General features: G+C 44.4%; 1 protein-coding gene across 2 annotated transcripts; it reads left to right on the top strand.

Annotated features, from left to right (window-relative positions):
* The first annotated feature begins 566 nt into the window (after positions 1-566).
* On the top strand, positions 567-17,905 carry marchf7 (membrane-associated ring finger (C3HC4) 7). 2 transcript variants are annotated; one of them, XM_062527168.1, is made up of 11 exons: positions 567-618; positions 3,231-3,415; positions 5,744-5,887; positions 9,214-9,379; positions 10,251-10,424; positions 10,723-12,013; positions 12,120-12,289; positions 12,498-12,601; positions 12,831-12,932; positions 16,208-16,256; positions 16,853-17,905. In XM_062527168.1, the coding sequence occupies exons 2-11, from the start codon at positions 3,233-3,235 to the stop codon at positions 16,954-16,956; spliced, it is 2,487 nt and encodes an 828-aa protein (XP_062383152.1). In that variant the 5' UTR covers positions 567-618; positions 3,231-3,232; the 3' UTR covers positions 16,957-17,905. The 2 variants fall into 2 exon arrangements, with proteins under 2 accessions (XP_062383152.1, XP_062383153.1); XM_062527169.1 differs by having other exon boundaries at positions 617-683.
* Positions 17,906-18,759: the final 854 nt, after the last annotated feature.

The following is an 18,759-nucleotide window of genomic DNA, read 5'->3' as shown; positions in this document are numbered from 1 at the left end:
GAGCTGCAGGGCGAAATCCAAATCACAACCATATCAGGCAGGGTTTACTCAGTCTAGCACTAGGCTACTGTTTTATTTTTGTATTACTTTTAAATACTTTTTATTGTATTAGTGTTTGGGTTAGTTCAGCATAGGAAGGTAGGCCTGTAAGATATTGGTGTTAAATACTTTAAAAATGCATACAGACATGCAAACAACAGTGTAGGCTATGTCTCGAACGTCAATGAACTAAATTAACACAATGAAATTGGTTGAAATAATCAAAATGACATATTATGGCTACTAATGATAAACTCCAATTTAAGAATGCAAAAGGGATAGGCCTACCAGGGATTAATTAGCAGAACTCAGGATAGATCAGCTAATTAGTAGAATCACCTGTGTTAGGATGAACCAATACATGACAGAACTTCTATATTTTGAGTAATTAAAATGATTTGAAGCATTTCAATGAACTATGAGCTGCGACTTTTATTTTGACAGCATAAGGTTTGGTCTTTAAAACCATAGATTACGTATTTCCTCTTGGTGTATGATTGCACTGTACATCACATGACCTTCTTTATATCAACACACAGACGCCATTAATTTTGAACGCAGTGAGACTGGAAATCAGAGGTGAGACACTTCTTGTTCTGTTTATGCGGAAGCACTGCTAAAGGCGTTGTTTTTGCCTTCAGAAGGTAATTTAAACGCGAGAAATTGAGACTGCTTGGAACACAGTAGTAGAATTTGAAGTGACACCACAAGCAGTAGCTAGCACAAACGTGCTTAAATGAATTATTGTTGTAAGGCAGCTAAACCCTGTTATTGTCAACAAAAAGCTATGCTGCTGCTAGCGAACTGACCAGCTAACGTTAGCTGTATCGCAAAGGCCCTGCCTGATGTGCGCCCCGTTACTTGGTTGAATATGCTTGATTAGCACTGTTTACGAAAACGTATTATTAGGCTATTGATCGCTATAGGGATTTAGACATTAAGGGATTAAGAAAATGCATTTTGAGCTGATGCTAACGTTATTTTGGGTGTTTTCAAAAATGTTTCGTTCTTGATTGCTTTGGTGCTAGAGGGGAAATGTGTTCTTGTTTTAGCAAACCAGTTTGTTTACCTCGAATAGATAAGCGGAGTTTGCGTGGTCCTACAGCAGTTTTCCAACTAATTCTAATGTGTCAATGCACGAATCTGATATTAAACCATATTTCACTGTCATTTCTTTCCACACAATTAAAGTAATATTATGTGTGCTAAACCCCTGCCTTGCGTCCAGAGACAGACATTTTGAAAGGTCATGGGTGCTGGAGCCTCGAAGCAAGTTTTTCAGATAATGGAGGCGACTGGCTTGGTTTCTGTCTAAACAGCGTTAGCCTCACTGAAGTTGCACAACAAATAATTAGCTAGAATCAGCACGAGCCGTCAAACTTCATCACAATGTAGGCCAAATTTGGCTCAGTTTGTTCAAATGTGTGCCAGATTTCACAATAAAGCACACGTGCAGAAATAAACGTGTTCTTATTCTGTAAGAAAATGGAATGTAGCCAAGCCTTCTACTTGCTCAGTTCGGGGTGTGTCATGTCATGTTTTGACATTTCATAGAAGTGAACACATGTCCCTCTAATTGACACATAATGACAAGGCCTTTAGCATGGTTTTGATTTGAGTTGGTTACAGCTTGACAACAGCTTGCAGTTTATCTTCAGCTTCATGTGCTCCATACATGTGTAGAAGTTGCTATCAAGATGCAAAATCCATAGCAGAGTGTGCTGTAGTGTCTGATTTTCAGGTTGTCCTCACGTGTTTTGCATGGACCAGGTCTAGAAGTTCATGGTCAGTAGTAAGGTTGTAAAGAGAAACAGTCAGTGTGGGTGGGTGTGCATATTTATTTGCAAGTGAAAGCTGTTCCAACCGTGTGTGTGTGTGTGTGTGTGTGTGTGTGTTCTTACACCTACAGTGATCACACCATGCTGTGTCAGCGCTGTTGTGCAGTTATCAGTTTGCTTCCTGATTAGAGTAAAAACAGGCCTATCTTAAAGTATTATGAAGACGGACACATATTATGTCCTCACTACATAGGCTAGAACAAAGTAGGCATGGCTTGAAGCACTCTTTTGGCAGAGGATCAAGTCAACATGACTTGTTCCTCAGTCAACTATGTTGGTATCATATCAGGATTGTTCAACTAAGAATGTTGCCAGCACCAGCATTAACTTCAATATTCTGAGCAGTACGAAAAGGCATGCATAGAGATATTCCAGAATTTGCACTTTTACACTGTGTTTATTGCCAGTTAAAGGTACAGTAGGCAAGATGTTTTTGATCATATTCACTGAAACTGACAGTATGCTCTGACAGAACAACATGAATCAGCCGGTTTTAGAAAAATCCTGCGCTTGTCCCTCCACATAGCCTGTTATTTGTTTTGCAAAAATCCACCACTCCCGGTTCTTACACAGTTCGTGCACAGGCACAAGCTCAATGGGAGGGTACTCGGAGGTAATGGGGCAGGGGCATTCAAGTTGTATACATTCAAATGTTGGCTAAGTCCCCTCAATCTGCCAGACTTACCAATTTACTAAGCAATTGTAAATGTAAATATAAATGCTCATGCCAGTTGGACCGTAGTTTAAAGAGACCCTATGCAACTTTTTAATAGTCTTAAAATCGCTTAGAAATTGTTGTTTTGCTTGACTGACCAGCTGTATCGAAAACAGTAATATTTCCTCCCACCCCCAGTGTCCCTATCCGCTATTGCAGCCTTGCAGTTTGTCCAGGAGGCGATCGCTCCTTGTTCTGGAAGTCTGAGACGCTTAAGGAACAAGAAGAACCACGCTTGCAATTTTTATATACTGTATATGTACAGCCTATATATGTTAAAATATACATGCTAAAGCTGTAGGGGAAGCTCTGCAGAGAAATATGCAAGCATAAAACGAGCGAAAACGAAAAGCGAAAACAAAACCGGAGATGAAATCGCCAATCCTGCATAGTTTCTCTTTAAGTGGCAGGAAGCACCTTCTCAGAACATCTATTTTCATAGTAGCTTTCATAGATTTGTTTTCAGAGACGGTCTTTTCAGAAGTATAACAAAAAATGGGCCAATGGCTTCCATTGGTTTGTGTCCTACTTGGCAACAGTTTGCATAACCTTGATAGACATGCTCTTTGCGTTTTTCTCTTATTTCTGAAGAATGTTCTGGAGAAATGAACCCCTTGTCTCTGTCTGCCTCTCTCCAGTGATGGATTCTAAGCCGCGCAGGCTGCTACCCTTTGGGGGTTCTAGCTCATCATCACTCTCCACACCTTCATCCCTCTCCGCCTCTTCCTCCCTGGGCGCCGGCTCTCTCTATGGCAGGGGCAGCGTGCTCTCCAGTGAGCGCTTCGGACGGACCTCTTCCAGTAAACTGGACTCGGACTACCAGGTAGTATGCCTGTTCCCCTCCCCCAACCATCACAAAATGAGCAGTTAAAGGGATAATCCGGAGTGAAATGCACTTTAGATCAATTTTTCGGACTATTGGGAGAACAGACGTTGAGTTGACACCAAAATCATGTCATTCGGATGTATTTTGAGAAAGTTCGAGGTCACCGTTTTTAGCCAAAACTCGTTAGCCTGGAAGTGACGCGGGCATGTCCTTTCGCCGCTACAAAACGCTATTTTTATACCTCTTCTACTGTTCCAAACAACACTACACTTACGTGGTAGTGAGTAGAGGGTCCCTAAAGCCAAACCGAAGTATCCCCACGTCTTTATGTGGTCGGATAGAGAGTCCAGAATGAATTTAATTGAGTCAGTACCTTTCCGGAAATGTCGCTGTTGCAGCTGCCAACGCTTTAACAACATTTTAATAATTTCCGGAAAGGTACGGACTCGATTAAATTCATTCTGGACTCTCTATCCGACCACATAAAGACGTGGGGATACTTCGGTTTGGCTTTAGGGACCCTCTACTTACTACCACGTAAAAAGTGTAGTGTTGTTTGGAACAGTAGAAGAGGTATAAAAATAGCGTTTTGTAGCGGCGAAAGGACATGCCCGCGTCACTTCCAGACTAACGAGTTTTGGCTAAAAACGGTGACCTCGAACTTTCTCAAAATACATCCGAATGACATGATTTTGGTGTCAACTCAACGTATGTACTCCCAATAGTCCGAAAAAATGATCTAAAGTGCATTTCACTCCGGATTATCCCTTTAACCACTGATAAATACACTGGCTAAACTCTTGAGTAAAAATGTGAATAGTAACCGGAAGTTTGATTTCATGCAAACTCATTTCCTACACATTGCAGAAGGACATCACCACATCCTGCAAAGCAGCACAGTAGGTGATCACCACTGCTTAGCATTTTAGGAGCAAAGTAGAAATTGAAGAACTGAGCTATGGTATTTATGACCTCAAAAAACAGCACTAAATGCACCCGTGTCAAGTAAAGAATGCCTTTTATCAATGACAGCCTGTTGTGGGCAAATTGCTTTTTGTTTAATTTAGTTTAGTGAGTGTCTTATGGATGCTTCTAGAAAAGCTACACCCAGTGCTAAGTTTGCAAGTTAACAACCCCCCCCCCCCCCCCCCCAATCACAGGGCAGTGCCTCGTCAGGCCCTCTCCTGGTTGTCTAGCCTGCACTAGCACACGATGCTAGCTTTCCCTGTGCTGAGGAGGGGAGGCTGTTCATATTACAGGGGCTTCATTAGCCAGCTCTTTTTATAGGCCGGCCCAGATTCCTGGCCCCAGCACATTTCACTCTGCCTGTCAAGGTCCTGTCGTGCAGGATAAGGTTACTGTGTGTGTGTGTGTGTGTGTGTGTGTGTGTGTGTGTGTGTGTGTGTGTGTGTGTGTGTGTGTGTGTGTGTGTGTGTGTGTGTGTGTGTGTGTGTGTGTGTGTGTGTGTGTGTGTGTGTGTCTGATAGCATCATGAGAGGTGGTCACAGAGTTCATGATGTGTAATAATAATATTGCTGGATACCTGTTTTTTGTCCAATTAGCTACTCTGAATTCAATTAATTATTTATTAAATTCCCTAAATAAATGTAATAAATCAGTCCTAGTCCCTGCCCTTGTTGATTTATTGTGCACGCTTGTTATGATGTCTCCCAAGGCGTGCACTTTCATTTGTTCTTCCATCGAATCTGCCCTATCTGGTGTGTCTCTAGTTTCTGAGCATGAAGTCACACTTTCCTTTGGCCAACATGGACTTCTCATTGGTTAACGATAGATATTACAGCTCCTGCTGTCTCTGTTTCACCACTGATGGCCATATTTATCTCGTACAGTACTGCCAGATGGATGCATACAAACATGTGTTCCCTCCCCACGTGTGTGTGGGGGTGTTATGTTTCAGAGCTCATAGGGTATCAGAGGGTCAGTCTCCACTAATTGTAAACCATTGTTGCACTGTTGTCACAGGGCTTAATGCATACAGTGTCATCTTGCAACTTAACATGTTTAATGTTACTTTCCACAGTATCTAAAAACAAAAAGATTGTATTTTGGCACCCTCAGATAGTGTGGTTCATGCATTCCTCCCTGTTTTGCATATAGTAGCATCAATTTTGTTTTTCCAAGTCTGGAAACTGGCGTTTAATGGGCTCCTTTCCAGATGGACCTGCAGAGCAAATTTCGATTTGCTAAGCGGTTCGTTTGGGTTCAGCCAGGCTATCTCTTTAGCTCTTTTACGCTCTCTCACAGTCCCCATCCTTCCCCCAGTCTGTCGCTCTCTGATGTTTTCTCTGTCTGGTTTGTTTCCAGAGTTCCCGTTACCTCAGTGGCTCCCGAGACTATGGCTCCTCAGAGAGCCGCCACTCGAGCTGGAAACTCTCCTCCCCTCTCTCCTCTGTGTCCCGTGAGCGCTCGTGGGCGGAGCCCTCCTTGGGGAGCAGCAGAAGCAAACTGGTGAGACCCATAAGAAGTGTGTGTGTGTGTGTGGGTGTGTGTGTGTGTGTGTGTGGGTGTGTGTGGGTGTGTGTGGGTGTGTGTGGGTGTGTGTGTATGTGTGGGTGTGTGTGGGTGTGGGTGTGGGTGTGTGGGTGTGTGTGTGGGTGTGGCACCCCAAAGAATGTTGCATATAGCACTTGTTCACTTCCACGTATGAAAACAACCCGCTTCGCGTCATACATACAGTTGTTAGGAGAACATAGTAGTCTGCCCTTTTAACATTGTTATTTGACAATTGGCCTGTGATACTATTTGGTAAAACACACGTTTTTAGTGACTTGGGCTGTGGATCCACCAGTGCCAACCAAGCATGTTGAAATTGTAGATGCAGGTTGTATCCAGAATGATGGCAGTTAGTAAATTCGCTCTTCCTTTAGTTACACATTGATGTTGTGTAGGTGTATGTTTGTATGAACGTGCCATTTTTGAATCCATATCCACTTACACCAACTTTATCTCATGAATTGCTAAAGGCCACAAACCTGTATAACAGCCCTAGTTGTTGGCTGGGTTACATTAAAATCGATTGCTCGATTATGGTAAAAATCGTTATCACGATTAGTTTGTTCAATATTGAGATCACGATTATAAACATGATTACTGACTGATTATGGAACTATCATTTAAATATTTACATTTTTGAAATGTTTGAATTGATTGTTAAATATAATCCAACAAGAAAAAATACATGTAAAAAGTTAATGCACACGACAACTCAAGACAAAAGGAGAGCACTGTTATGAAACTGAATGTAGTGAAATAATCATTATATTTCAATTATGCTATTTTCATAATGGTTGGAAGTCATAATCACGATTAATCGATTAATTTGATTAATTGCACAGCCCTACTAGAAGGGATTTTTTTTATTGAAAGGCACATTATGTAGAGTTGTACCATCTAGGCATTTATTTCAAATTCATTTGATTACTTCTGTTTATGAGTAGGTTGGAGAAACATGTGTCTCTTCAGAACCTGACAAGACTATTCAGAGTGTAATTCATTGGTCTGCAAAAAGTTCACAACTCTGTGAAAATGTAAGACCTGCTTTCCCAGCATGACATCAGTGTCAGCTAGCTAGCTTCCACCAGCACCAGCTAGTGAGTCAAGTCTCAGCTTTTGGTTAATGGGAACAGCTCTGTTCTGTTGCTTTAACAGAGTTTGGTGGTCTAGGCCTAGGAGTCCCAACTGCTCATCCAGATCTTATCCCTTCAGAAGCATGAGCTCATCTAATGAGCTCAGAGAGAATGATTCAGGGTGTGAGCTTGTTTCACCCCCCTGCTCATCTACTGACATCAGTCTGTATGTCCCAGTGAGCCTACACACTGTGATGTAACTGGGGACTCCCATTCACTTGTGCCGCAGAGTTAACAGAGATGACAACATTGGCATTAAATCTGGTGGTAAACAAGCTGTGGGACTAATGCTGCGTTCATGCGCTATGGAAAAGATGATATTTCCCATTTGTGAACTGGTATTTACCAGTGTGTTGTGTTCAAGTGCTTTTATTGTCGTACTGTTTGGAAAGGAGTAAATTGCCTGACCGCTCATTACTAGGAGACTCCTTACTGCTAGCTAGCATTGCTCTGGGTAGGTAACACCAAACCATAACGGTATTTTTTAAAACTGACACTGAGTGTTAACGCATTATAATACACTTGACAATAACACAACATTGTAGAGGCTACAAAAGCTATCCGCTAACAGTACCAAATATGTTTAGTAATGTACAAAGCTGCATAGATAGAACTTGTGGTTGTAATTCTTTCTCTTGATTGAGCATATGCAGTAGCCTATCACAATGTAATGAAATTCTTACAAGAAGAAATTTCATTCATAGAAGTTCTAAAATAATCTTAAGTCTTATTCCATACACCAGGCCTATTCAACTAGCGGCCCGCGGGCCAGATGTGGCCCGCTTCAAATTTCCTGCGGCCCGCGTGTCTTGTCATGAGAAGGAACTCGCTTTGACGGGTGTGCATAGATCTTCATATGATTGGCGAGTAGCGCACTGTCGGCCCGCCCCTATTGGCCAGACTAATTCTTCCAGTTATCTTCACTCAGAGAACACAGCACATCACTACACAAACTGACATTTCCAAATGTGTAACTAGTTTTAAATGTTATCATTAAATGTTGATTAAATTACGATTTCTTACCGCCAAAGATTCTAAACCTCGAGCGTGCGCTCAAAAATGTTACAATCATACCCGGTCTCCGTTCCTCCGAGCCCTCAGGAAAGTTAGTGAAGGAGCTGTGGTTTGTAGAGAATTGCCTCTTGACTTTATATTCCTTCTTTACAGCGATGGATTCGTTGCACAATAAACATGAAAGTCTCATACTTGTTGCAGAGGGTAAAATGAACGATTCTCGTTGTCAATTAGACGTTTCTTTAGACAGAGCCATCTTCACTCCACTTGTGTAAATGTTATTGTTTGTGATTTGCGCAGGCTCGAAGTTTAGAATCTTTGGCGGTAAGAAATTCTGAAATAGAAAGAGGCAGAGCTGGCATTACTTTTTCTTTAAATTCAATGCTAAGTATATTTGAGAGATTGGCGCTGTAGGCTAGGCTACTGTGTGTGTTTGAAACACTTATGAGCCTAATTATCTTGAAATACAGTAGGCTAGTTAAATCAACACTGCAATTTGTCCCACTGATGCATGATATGGCAGCTATCAGACATCAGGTATGAAATATGGTTAGCCTAGGTGTTTTCAAATACTTGAAGGCCTATAGTTTGTGTGGCAGCCTATCATCTGTCTGAGAAGATTTTTTTTATGGATATGGATAATAGGCTATGTTCTTAGTTTCTATGCCAGTGTATAAAATTCAATTCAATTGAACTGAATTTTACTCTGATTTTATCAAATATTGTTGGATACAATTATTTTGCGGCGTCTTATTTTATGCGGCCCCTGAAAACCCAGTGATTTTTCCATCCGGCCCTCTTGGTACTGAAGTTGAATAGCCCTGCAATACACCGTCGACCCAGGCTCAATTCCTGCCTGTGGTCCTTTCCGGATCCCACCAGACTCCCTCTCTCCCGCTTGCTTCCTGTCATTCTCCACTGTGCTATCACATTAAAGGCATAAAAAATAAAAATACACCTGTTATATATAGAAAAAGTCTTATTCAACTTGTTGAGACCTGCAAAAACCCTGTGTTATGCTATATTACGCAGTCCTGAGGTTTGACTCTTGTTTTGGGTGTTGAGAACTTATGAACAGTTTTCACCGAACTGAATGTGTGAAGCACGCTGATGATTTCTTTTTGTTGTTGACAGATGGACACTGAGAGGAGACTGGGCTCTTACACAGGCCTGCTCAGCTCTGCGCAGGACAGCGAGTCCAAACGGGCCAAGCTCTCTTACACCAACCGAGCGGCCTACGCCAGGACCCTGTCCGGCTCTGGCACCAGCAGCTCCTACTCCTCCCTGAACAGCAGCACAGGTAAACCCCAGCTATCCTCAGCACAGTCCACTTGTAACAATCAGACTTATATATAAATATGACTATTACTTAAAATTGGGTATTTCTTTGATCTGGCTGTGTACTGATATGTCCCGGTCAGAATAATAAGAGAAAGCAGCAAACAGAAAACGTCAGTCTAGTTTCAACATATATTTTGCATACACTCATTCAAACACTTTTCTACAACTCATAGTCCAAAAAGTTCTTAATTGTTCTTAATTCCATACGCGAAACGTCACCTCGGATCTGCACACTCCCAGCGCGCACGCCTGTTCAGCTGGTAGGCCGAATATGCGCATCCGTGACGCAACTTTAGATGCTCCCAAACGAAAAAGGTAATCCACAAATCCCAAGAGTGATAGTAGATGAATCCAGAAACCCGTCTTAATTATCCATCCGAAGATATAGCAAAAATAACTCACGACGAGCCTTTAGAAGGAGACAGAAAAAGATGACTCCGGGTCGCGAACTGATCAGTCTCACCGGCGTAACGTAGACTAGCGACAGCAGTTGTTGTTCAGCTTCCAATAGTCCTCGAGTCCGGTGAACGGTGGTCTTTAGCTACTTCCACCACTAGCTTTCGGTGCATATACAGACGCGAAGTCGTCAGGTCTCCAATGGTCTCCCTGTACGTGATAAGCGCCCCCTTTTTCCCTCGCTTCCGCGATTTTAAAGTCATTCAAATTTGGCGCATCAGCTGATTGGAACGTCAGCTGACAGCTATGGCAATCAACACGAAATTTCTCATCTTTCTCAAAAGCACAAAGCCGGAATAACCTGATAACTTTGTTGTATCGACTTGTACTTCTCTTTCACACGCAGGGGAATAACAAAGTGAACTTGTGTTTAGATATGCCGTGGAAGAGCCTCAGCCCTCTGTCCAGATCATCTTCATCCTCGTCCACCTCGTCCAGTTCCTCGTCCTCCTCCGAGGGGCTGTGGGCGCGCAGGGAGCTGGACAAGAGAGGAGAGACTGGCTATAGCAGCCTGGCAGAGCGCAGCTCCACCTTCAGCTCCTCTCTATGTAGGTGTTGTACACACACACACACACACACACACACACACACACACACACTGACCAGTGTCCTCCAATTGATCAAACGTTACTTACAAATAAACAGGGTTGACATTCATTTGATGTGGACCCATATGCATACCCAAACACACAACTTCCTTCCATACACACACACAGCAGGGCTCTGTTTTTGATGTGTGTGTGTGTGTGTGTGTGTGTGTGTGTGTGTTGTGTGTTGTGTGTTGTGTGTTGTGTGTTGTGTGTTGTGTGTTGTGTGTTGTGTGTTGTGTGTGTGTGTGTTCTCCAGACCGGCCGGAGCGCGTGACCTCCACCTATGCTCAGGGGGCCCGCCCCAAAGAGAGCTTGGGCTCCTCCAGCCGTCGGGAGACTCCTTCTAGCCGCTACCTCTCCTCCCCCGCCTCCAGCTCTTCATCATCCTCCTCCGACTACCTCTCCCCCTCCCCGGTGCGCGCCTCCCTCTCCTCTGACCACCTCAGCTCCTCCTCCTCCCGCGCTCGCTCCTCGCTCTCTGACCACTCTCGCCTCTCCTCCTGGAGCTCGACCCCTTACACACCCCTCTCCCAGCGCCAGTTCTCCAATCCCACCACCTCTGAGCCAACCACCAGCACCACCTCCACCACCACCAGCACCAACACAAGTAGTAGCAGCAGCAGCAGCCAACCGGACGGCAGACGCTCCACCCGACATCTCCTCTCCCGCCTCTTCTCCCGCCGCTCCAGCCAGGACTCTTCCTCCAGCTCCGCTGCTGCCCCCACCTCTCCTCCACCTCCTCCTCCTCCTCCTCCTCCTCCTCCTCCTGTCCCCCGACTCCCCATCCCCTCCCCATCCCAGCCTCCACTGGCGGCCCCTGAGCGTGAAGAGGAAGTAGCAGACCCCGTGCAGTCGGCCTTCGCCATGCTGCGGCGCCGACGACAGGAGCTCTCGCCGGTCAGGGAGTCGCGCGGCCGGCCCTCAGCAGACGTCCAGCAGCAGCAACAGACCATGTCCCCTGACTTCTGGAGGAGCCGAGCGGCCGCGGCTGCAGCCATGGCCTCAGGAGGAGGTGCAGCAGGAGCAGCAGCAGCAGCAGCAGCAGCAGGGGGAGGTGGTGGGGGTGGAGGTGGTGTTGGGAGCTCGTGGCTCTCCTCATCCCTGCGGAACCGCTGCACGCCCCTGTTTGCCCGACGGCGGCGTGAGGGACGCGACGAAACAGCCGCACGCACCCACGTGCCCCCCCACACCAGCCCTGACGCCCCGCGCACCCCGCTGGAGGAGGAGGCGGAGGCGGAGGCGGAAGACGACGACGATGATGATGAGGAGGAGGAGGAGGCTGAAGGAGCTGCAGCAGCGGCTGCTCCCTCCATTGGAGGACTGGGCCTGTCGGCGGCTCAGCTGCAAGACGCTGCACGATTGGCTGGCCTTGGCCGCGGGCACGCCTTCACGCGGGTGATGTCCAATCCGCTGCTCCGTGTTCCTGATCACATGATGCTGGCAGTGGATGTGGGTGGTGCTGGTGGGAGGGGCCAGCCTGACGGACAGGAAAAGGAGAAGCCCGCCTCCTCCAGGGACCCAGAGAGGCTGCGCAAGCTTCAGGAGAGGTGAGACCATATCCCACACTTTCAACAACACAGATGGTTGGGAGATGATGTTATAAATGCTGTGTTTTGATTGGTCCATTCACTCCTCTCCACCCTCTCCCTGCAGCCTGCTATTGGAGGACTCGGATGAGGAAGAGGGGGATCTGTGCCGCATCTGCCAGATGGGCGAGGAGTCTGGCTCCAACCCTCTGATTGAGCCCTGCCGCTGCACCGGCAGCCTGCAGTACGTGCACCAGGACTGCATCAAGAAGTGGCTCCTGTCAAAGATCAGCTCTGGTATGGACACACACACACACACTGGATTAACAGGTAGTGCTTCAGAATCTGTTGCGTCTATGCAAGTTGGGACTTGCACAGCATATACACACACTACACCCTCCAAGTTCAGACATTCCCTAGGATGTTTCTGTATCAGATATCACAGAGAATAGGTACTTGGCACTGTGCGAACAACATGGAAAACTATTATCTCTCTCCCCATCAGGGTCGAACCTTGATGCCATCACCACGTGTGAGCTATGTAAGGAGAAACTGCATCTGAACATAGACAACTTTGACATCAATGAGCTCTACAGGTCCCATGAGCGGGTGAGCGAGTGCATCTACAATAGCATGTATTGTACACATTTATCTCATATTTGTATCAATGTATTTGAGCTTTGACATAACTCATGATTGCAAGAACTGCAATATAGTGTAACGTCCTTGCTCATTCAAAGTAGCAGCCATGGCCAACAGAGTATCTTGGGAGGTTTTCTTTGTTTTGTTGTCCTTCATTGAGTGTGTGTGTGTGTTTGTCTGTGTGTGCGTGTTTCAGTCGGAGTATGAGTTCATCAGCTGTGGACTGTACCTGGTGGTGCTGCTCCACCTGTGTGAGCAGAGGTTCTCTGACGTGCTGGGCGCAGCCAATGAGGCAGGGGTGAGTAGTGACCATCTCTGTGTCTGTCTCTGCTGCCCTCTCGGGCACAGCCCACACCATATTGCTTTAAACCGGTTTAGCATACACTCAGATCCCAGTGAAGTTTTAAAGCAACAACCTGACCAGGGGGGTAATTCCAGACAACAGGGTGTGTTAAGGCCAGTTCAAACACAAGGTCCGCGACGAGACGAGCTGCAACGTTCTAAAAACCAGCAACTTTCTGCAACAATGTGTTCTAAAACTGGGGCGTTCAGACCACTGCAACGACATTAAAACGGCAACAATGTTACCATAACAACAGTCTAGGCGTGAGGACAAGATAGACGTTTTCTGCCAGCGTCACAATAGCTCCGCGCAAAACTGTTCTAAAACTCTGCAACTAAGATTTGACATGTTGAATGTTTAGCGACGGCTCGAAACTGCTTGCAACTGCTTGCAACTTTTGATTCACACCGCCGCAACTGCTCTCTGCAACCGTCTCAGACCGTCGCGAATCTTCGGTTTGAACTGGCCTTTAAAAACAGTTTGTTGGCAATGATGAGGGGAAACTCTGGGCTTTCCGTTTTAGTTAGAAACATGACTTGGTTCAGTGTTTGTCCATATCTCCTCCCTCCTGCAGTACAGCTATTGTACATGCGCTGCCATTTTCTTGTCTATACCTCTGCTTGTGGAACTAATACATTTGCATAGCCTACACCAGGTAGAAACGGTCAGGAATACTTTTGTTTGTTTTTTGATGAAATGGGCAATGCAATGCACCTCCAGCGGATATTAGAACTTCTAAAATCAGGGGTGGGCAATTAATACATGAGAAAATGGGACTGTTGAGGAGGGCCGGACCCAAAACACCGAACTCAAGTCTGAACTCCATTCGGTTCAATTCTATTCTGCCTTTGTATAACATTAAGTAAATCGTATGGTTTTGGTTACGACTAGTAAGAAAAGATGAAAATGTAAGGAAGACAAAGTAAAAATGCCAATATTTCATATACTGTATGTCCAGTAGCCTATTTAATCCTCATTCTCCAATAAAATTGTTTTGAAATTGTTTTTTTTTTTTTTTTTCAGTTTACAAAGACAAAAAAAGCCACCAATATTTCAAAGACCGACATTAAATTAACTCTACAAAATACAGACAATAGTAGGCTATGCGAGTAGTTAATCAACATTCACAAAAAAAAAAAAAAACTATTTTGAGAATTAAGGCTATGTTTTTGCTTTAACTTTATACACAAGACTGTGATTGGTCAACTCGCCCTGTGTTGAGCCGGCTGCTTCAAGCAACCCATGGGTAGTAACATCATACTAGTTCGCAAGCATAAGCTTTGCAAACAAACTCAGGCATATTTTGGTTACAATTACGGGGTTATCCGATTGTAAACTGTCTATCTGTCAGTAACGTTTTGAAATGAACACACCAAGCAGCAGTAGGACTCCGTTGCGATGGTGAGCGACGCAGACACAGGACACATAAAACTTCGAAAGGTTTACACCTATGTAAAGGCAACTGCATTTAGATGCGAAACTCTATTCACCAGCACATCAGTGAGGGTGTTTACATCGTATGCATAAACGCACAAACATATGGGATTAGAAATAGCAGTCGCTTTCAAAATAAAAGCAACAATGTTTATTTGCGTACATTAAAGACAGAAAAGTCTTTTTTTTCCCTACAGTTGGTGATACGTGATAGCCTACTCACCAAAGATTTTATGGTAACATTTTCTAACCAGTTTCCATGGTAATTAGTCATTTCTGAGCTCCATTGATGATGGTTTTTCATAGCCAGCGTTATCTGTGCCATGGTCAACCCGCAGGAGCCGCACATTAAAGGGGACATATTATGCAAAACTCACTTTTTGCGGGCCTTTGTGTTCATATTTGGGCCTCTACTGTTTTTATAAACACTCCAAACGCGAAAAAAAAACATCCATCCGTTTTCTGTAGGTCAGTAGAAAGACTTTGGTGTCAAGAATAGTATGCTGCTGTGAGCCATTTGGATGGCTCCCTTATTGTGATGTCATACTAAGGGAATTTGCATAGACCAACCCTGGCACCAGGGTCTACCATATGTGGTTGGATACCGGCTCTGTTTGCAGTCATTTTCACGTGTGAAACAAGCAGCGTAACCAGTACACACAGCCGGAGGCGTGGCCAGCAACAGCTTATTTGCATAAAAGTGACAGAGCCCTTAAACGGCTCAATTTGGAAGAGACCGAAACTGGCAAGAATAGAGCTGGTGAAATCTCTTTATGTGAGAGTGATTTTGTGCAAAGAACTTCATGAACATGTTTTGTATAGCCCATATAGACCAATGTCCCCTTTAAGATACTTATCTTAACGTCATATTTATCAAACATGGACTTCATAAGGTGAACAGCGCCTTTCTCCGCCCCCTACCGAAATTAACAACTGAACGACATACTTACAATCACAAGCGCAGTTGAAATGCCAATTAAAGCGGAGTTTGCTTTTGATGTAGTACAAAGACTTCCCTGCTGAAAAAACCAGCAAGAAACCAGCTTAGGCTGGTAGCTGGTTTTAGCTGGTTTTAGCTGGTCTTTGCCCAAAACACAGTTATTATTGCTGGTCTTGCTGGTGTAGCTGGTTAGGCCACCAGCTAGACATGCTGGCGTGACCATCTGAGGAAGCTGGTCGTGCTGGTGTGACCAGCCTGTCGTTTGGGATACAGCTGGTTTAAGATGGTCATGCTGGTGACCAGCCTGTCCAGCTTGACAAAGATGGTCAAGCTGGTTTTCTAGAATGACCAACATAAGCTGGCGTGGCCAGTAAAAACCAGCAATGTAGACCAGCAACACCAACTAAAATGACCAGCTTAAGGTGGTACGACAATCAAAACCAGCTGAATTACCATCATAAGCTGGGTAAACCAGCTGAAGGTGTGTTTTCGCGAGAGTTTTGCTGGTCTAGCTGGTTAACCATCAAAGGGTGGTCAAACAAGCTGGTTAACAAGCTGGTCAACCAGCAAACCACCTTTAGCTGGTCAGGCTGGTTTTTTCAGCAGGGTTCTGTTGTCTTTGTAAGGTTGTCTCATAGATGCAACCGCATTTAACACTTGCTTTTACAAATATTAAGGTGCAAAATAGATGTGCACGTTTATAGGTAGTTTTAGCACATACAGGGATCAGGGTTTGATAGAAAAATTGCTAAACCTTCTTACACCACCCAGATGCTTTTGTACAGATTTAAACCTATGTAACACCAAAGCTGTGATAAATGTGTTATTTTTGAAATTCTTCCCTTCTCTCGCTCAGTTTTTCAACTTGGCGAGAACTCTTCATGAACACATGGACAATCTTGAAAGTACGTTGGAATGAATTTTTCCTTTTGGTGCCTTGGTGCTTTTATTTTTCATTTATATGTTTGGCTTTGGACGCAGTTAACTTGAACTGTAAAACTAAAAGCTGTGACATTTTTAGCTACACTATAAGATCTAATACTGCCAAAAGTTTGCTAAAACCACTCATTATTTTTAAATGTGGTTCCTTTTTTATTTATTTTATTGGGGTAAGAAAAACACATTTTATTTCATTAGGGATTTGAAGTAGTCAGAGATCAAGATATGCATGCCTCCAAAAGCAGTAGTTTAGTTCCTGCTTTGGTTATTTGAGAACAGTCTGATCTGGTTCAGGAGCACTACTGGTTTAGCAACAAGCTGTAGGAATGAGCAAACCATGGGATGGACTTATGCTCCTCTGAACCTAAGAGTTTTCACCTCAAGGCAAGGCATGGGTGTGTCAGTGAGAAAGGAAGCCAGAGCTGGAATATCCTGAATGATTCTGTACTCGGTGTGAACGGCAGAGCATGTCCAGATAGCCATAAAGCAGCACAGTGGTGCATTGCTATAGCAGAGTATGGAATGCAGCTGCCCAAAGGCGTTAAAAGGCTCTCTTTCACAGGTTCATACGCTGAGTCCGATGAGGAGGAGCGGGACCACCGTCCGTCCATCGACTTCTGCGACCTGGAAGATGATGATGACGAAGAGGAAGAGGAGGAATATTGATCAAAGGGACGTGGAAAAGCCAGGGAGCTGCTTGTCCGCTCTCCGCTCCTTTCGCTCCAGGCTTGTCTGACTCCACCCTGCCTTTGTCCTCCAGAAGAGGAGGAGGGAGCTACTCCACCATGCCAAGAACAGGGGAGAGTAAGAGGAGGAACTTGCTTTTTCTGCCTTAAAAACACAAGAGAATGAAAAGTAACAAAAAATGTTTGTCTGAGTAGTTATTTTTATTCCCCCTCCCCCCTTAGTTTTGTTTAATCACTGTATCCCCTGATTCCTCTGGAGAAAGCGCTATGCCTTTTTTTCGTGTCTCCATGCTGTTGTCCACAACCATTATAGTTTTGTTTGTTTTTTGTTTGTTCAATCATTCACTCACTCACTGGCTCACCATTTGCTCTGTCACAGGGGTCAGGCACACTTTCATGAAGTTTGTAATTTTGTCTCTCTCATTTTATGTGTGTGATGGCTCTTCTTTTCATGTCTGCCTTGGGATATGATGTGTGTCAGTCATTGGGCTGCGCTGAACCCTACTGACTGTGGTAGCCAGTTTTGAAAGACACTGAGGCAGTGATTCCCACTCTGCCTTACATTTTCATCAACACCGTGTGTGTGTGTGTGTGTGTGTGTGTGTGTGTGTGTGTGTGTGTGTGTGTGTGTGTGTGTGTGTGTGTGTGTGTGTGTGTGTGTGTGTGTGTGTGCAGGCATGTGGAATGATGAACAACATATATTCCCTTTAAACATCTTTCTCTTCTCTCTTTTTTCTGTATGTGAAAAACCATGTTGGTTGTTTTTGAGTTGAAACTCTGATGTGAAACAGAGCTGTGATTTTTCCTTCTTGTTTGTCTTATGTTCTCTTTTTTTTGTGTTTGATGAACAAAAAAAGGTAATGTAAGTTTTGCTTGGCTTACTGTTGATTTCCAGGTTGAATTCCTAAAATAAAGCTTTCAGATGTATGCATAGTATGAATAAGGTCTCGTCCTTTGGAAGCATAGGTGGACCTTTACTTGGTCATCACTGCTGGTATCCATGTCGTACATCTTTTTGTGGTTTATCTTTTGTGCACATTTTATGCGTATTAGATTTTATGTGTGGGAACAATCTTGTGGTTGTACCATTAAATGCAGTTACATGCAGTTAAAATGAACCCAAATCCAGTCTGTGCTCACTTAACAGTACCACCCCATTCTGTGTTGCCATGGGGAAATGATTGCCAGACAGATGTATTATTGATGATTCATTGTAGTAATGAAGTTGGTGCGCATAACACATGATCTCCATCTACTTTGAGGGGGAGAGGCGCTATTGTCTGGTGTGTGTGTGTGCAGTGCACGTGTGCAGGCCTTTAGAAGGACAATCTGAAAGGGAGGGGGATGTTGTTTGTATGGCTATTGAGTTTCAGAATAGCTTACTGCTGCCAAAAATCGCTGACCTTACCTTTTAAACCTTGAAAATTGATTCCTCTCTGATACAGCAGCAATCTGTTGTCAGCAAACCCAACACTGCTGCGTACAACCAGAAGTTATCACAGGTGAGGGTGGCTCTTGACTGTGGATCGTTTTTGTACAGCTGTTCCTCAGCATTTCACAGTTTGTACTAGCCTCATGGACAGACGACTGCTCAACGTTGTTTTTATGGTACAAAATGTATAAAGAGAGGCATTTTACAGAAACAAGGTAGTTCTCAAGAATGATTTGCTTTAGTCCTGGTATCCATACATTACTTGAAACTCTTAGCAAACGTGAACTCTGCAGGTCTGTCTGTAGGAAAAGAGTTCATTGACAACCGTTTGGATGCTGGGTTTTTAGAGAT

Source organism: Sardina pilchardus, chromosome 23, assembly GCF_963854185.1.
Source record: "Sardina pilchardus chromosome 23, fSarPil1.1, whole genome shotgun sequence".
Taxonomy (NCBI): Eukaryota; Metazoa; Chordata; class Actinopteri; order Clupeiformes; family Clupeidae; genus Sardina; species Sardina pilchardus.
This window is presented reverse-complemented; position numbering and strand designations above follow the sequence as displayed.

Coding starts and splice junctions, on each gene's coding strand:
- marchf7 (XM_062527168.1), top strand. CDS start 3,233: ATGGATTCTAAGCCGCGCAGGCTGCTACCCTTTGGGGGTTCTAGCTCA. Junction 5,888..9,213: donor GGAGCAGCAGAAGCAAACTG/GTGAGACCCATA, acceptor TGTTGTTGACAG/ATGGACACTGAGAGGAGACT. Junction 12,014..12,119: donor CTGCGCAAGCTTCAGGAGAG/GTGAGACCATAT, acceptor CTCTCCCTGCAG/CCTGCTATTGGAGGACTCGG.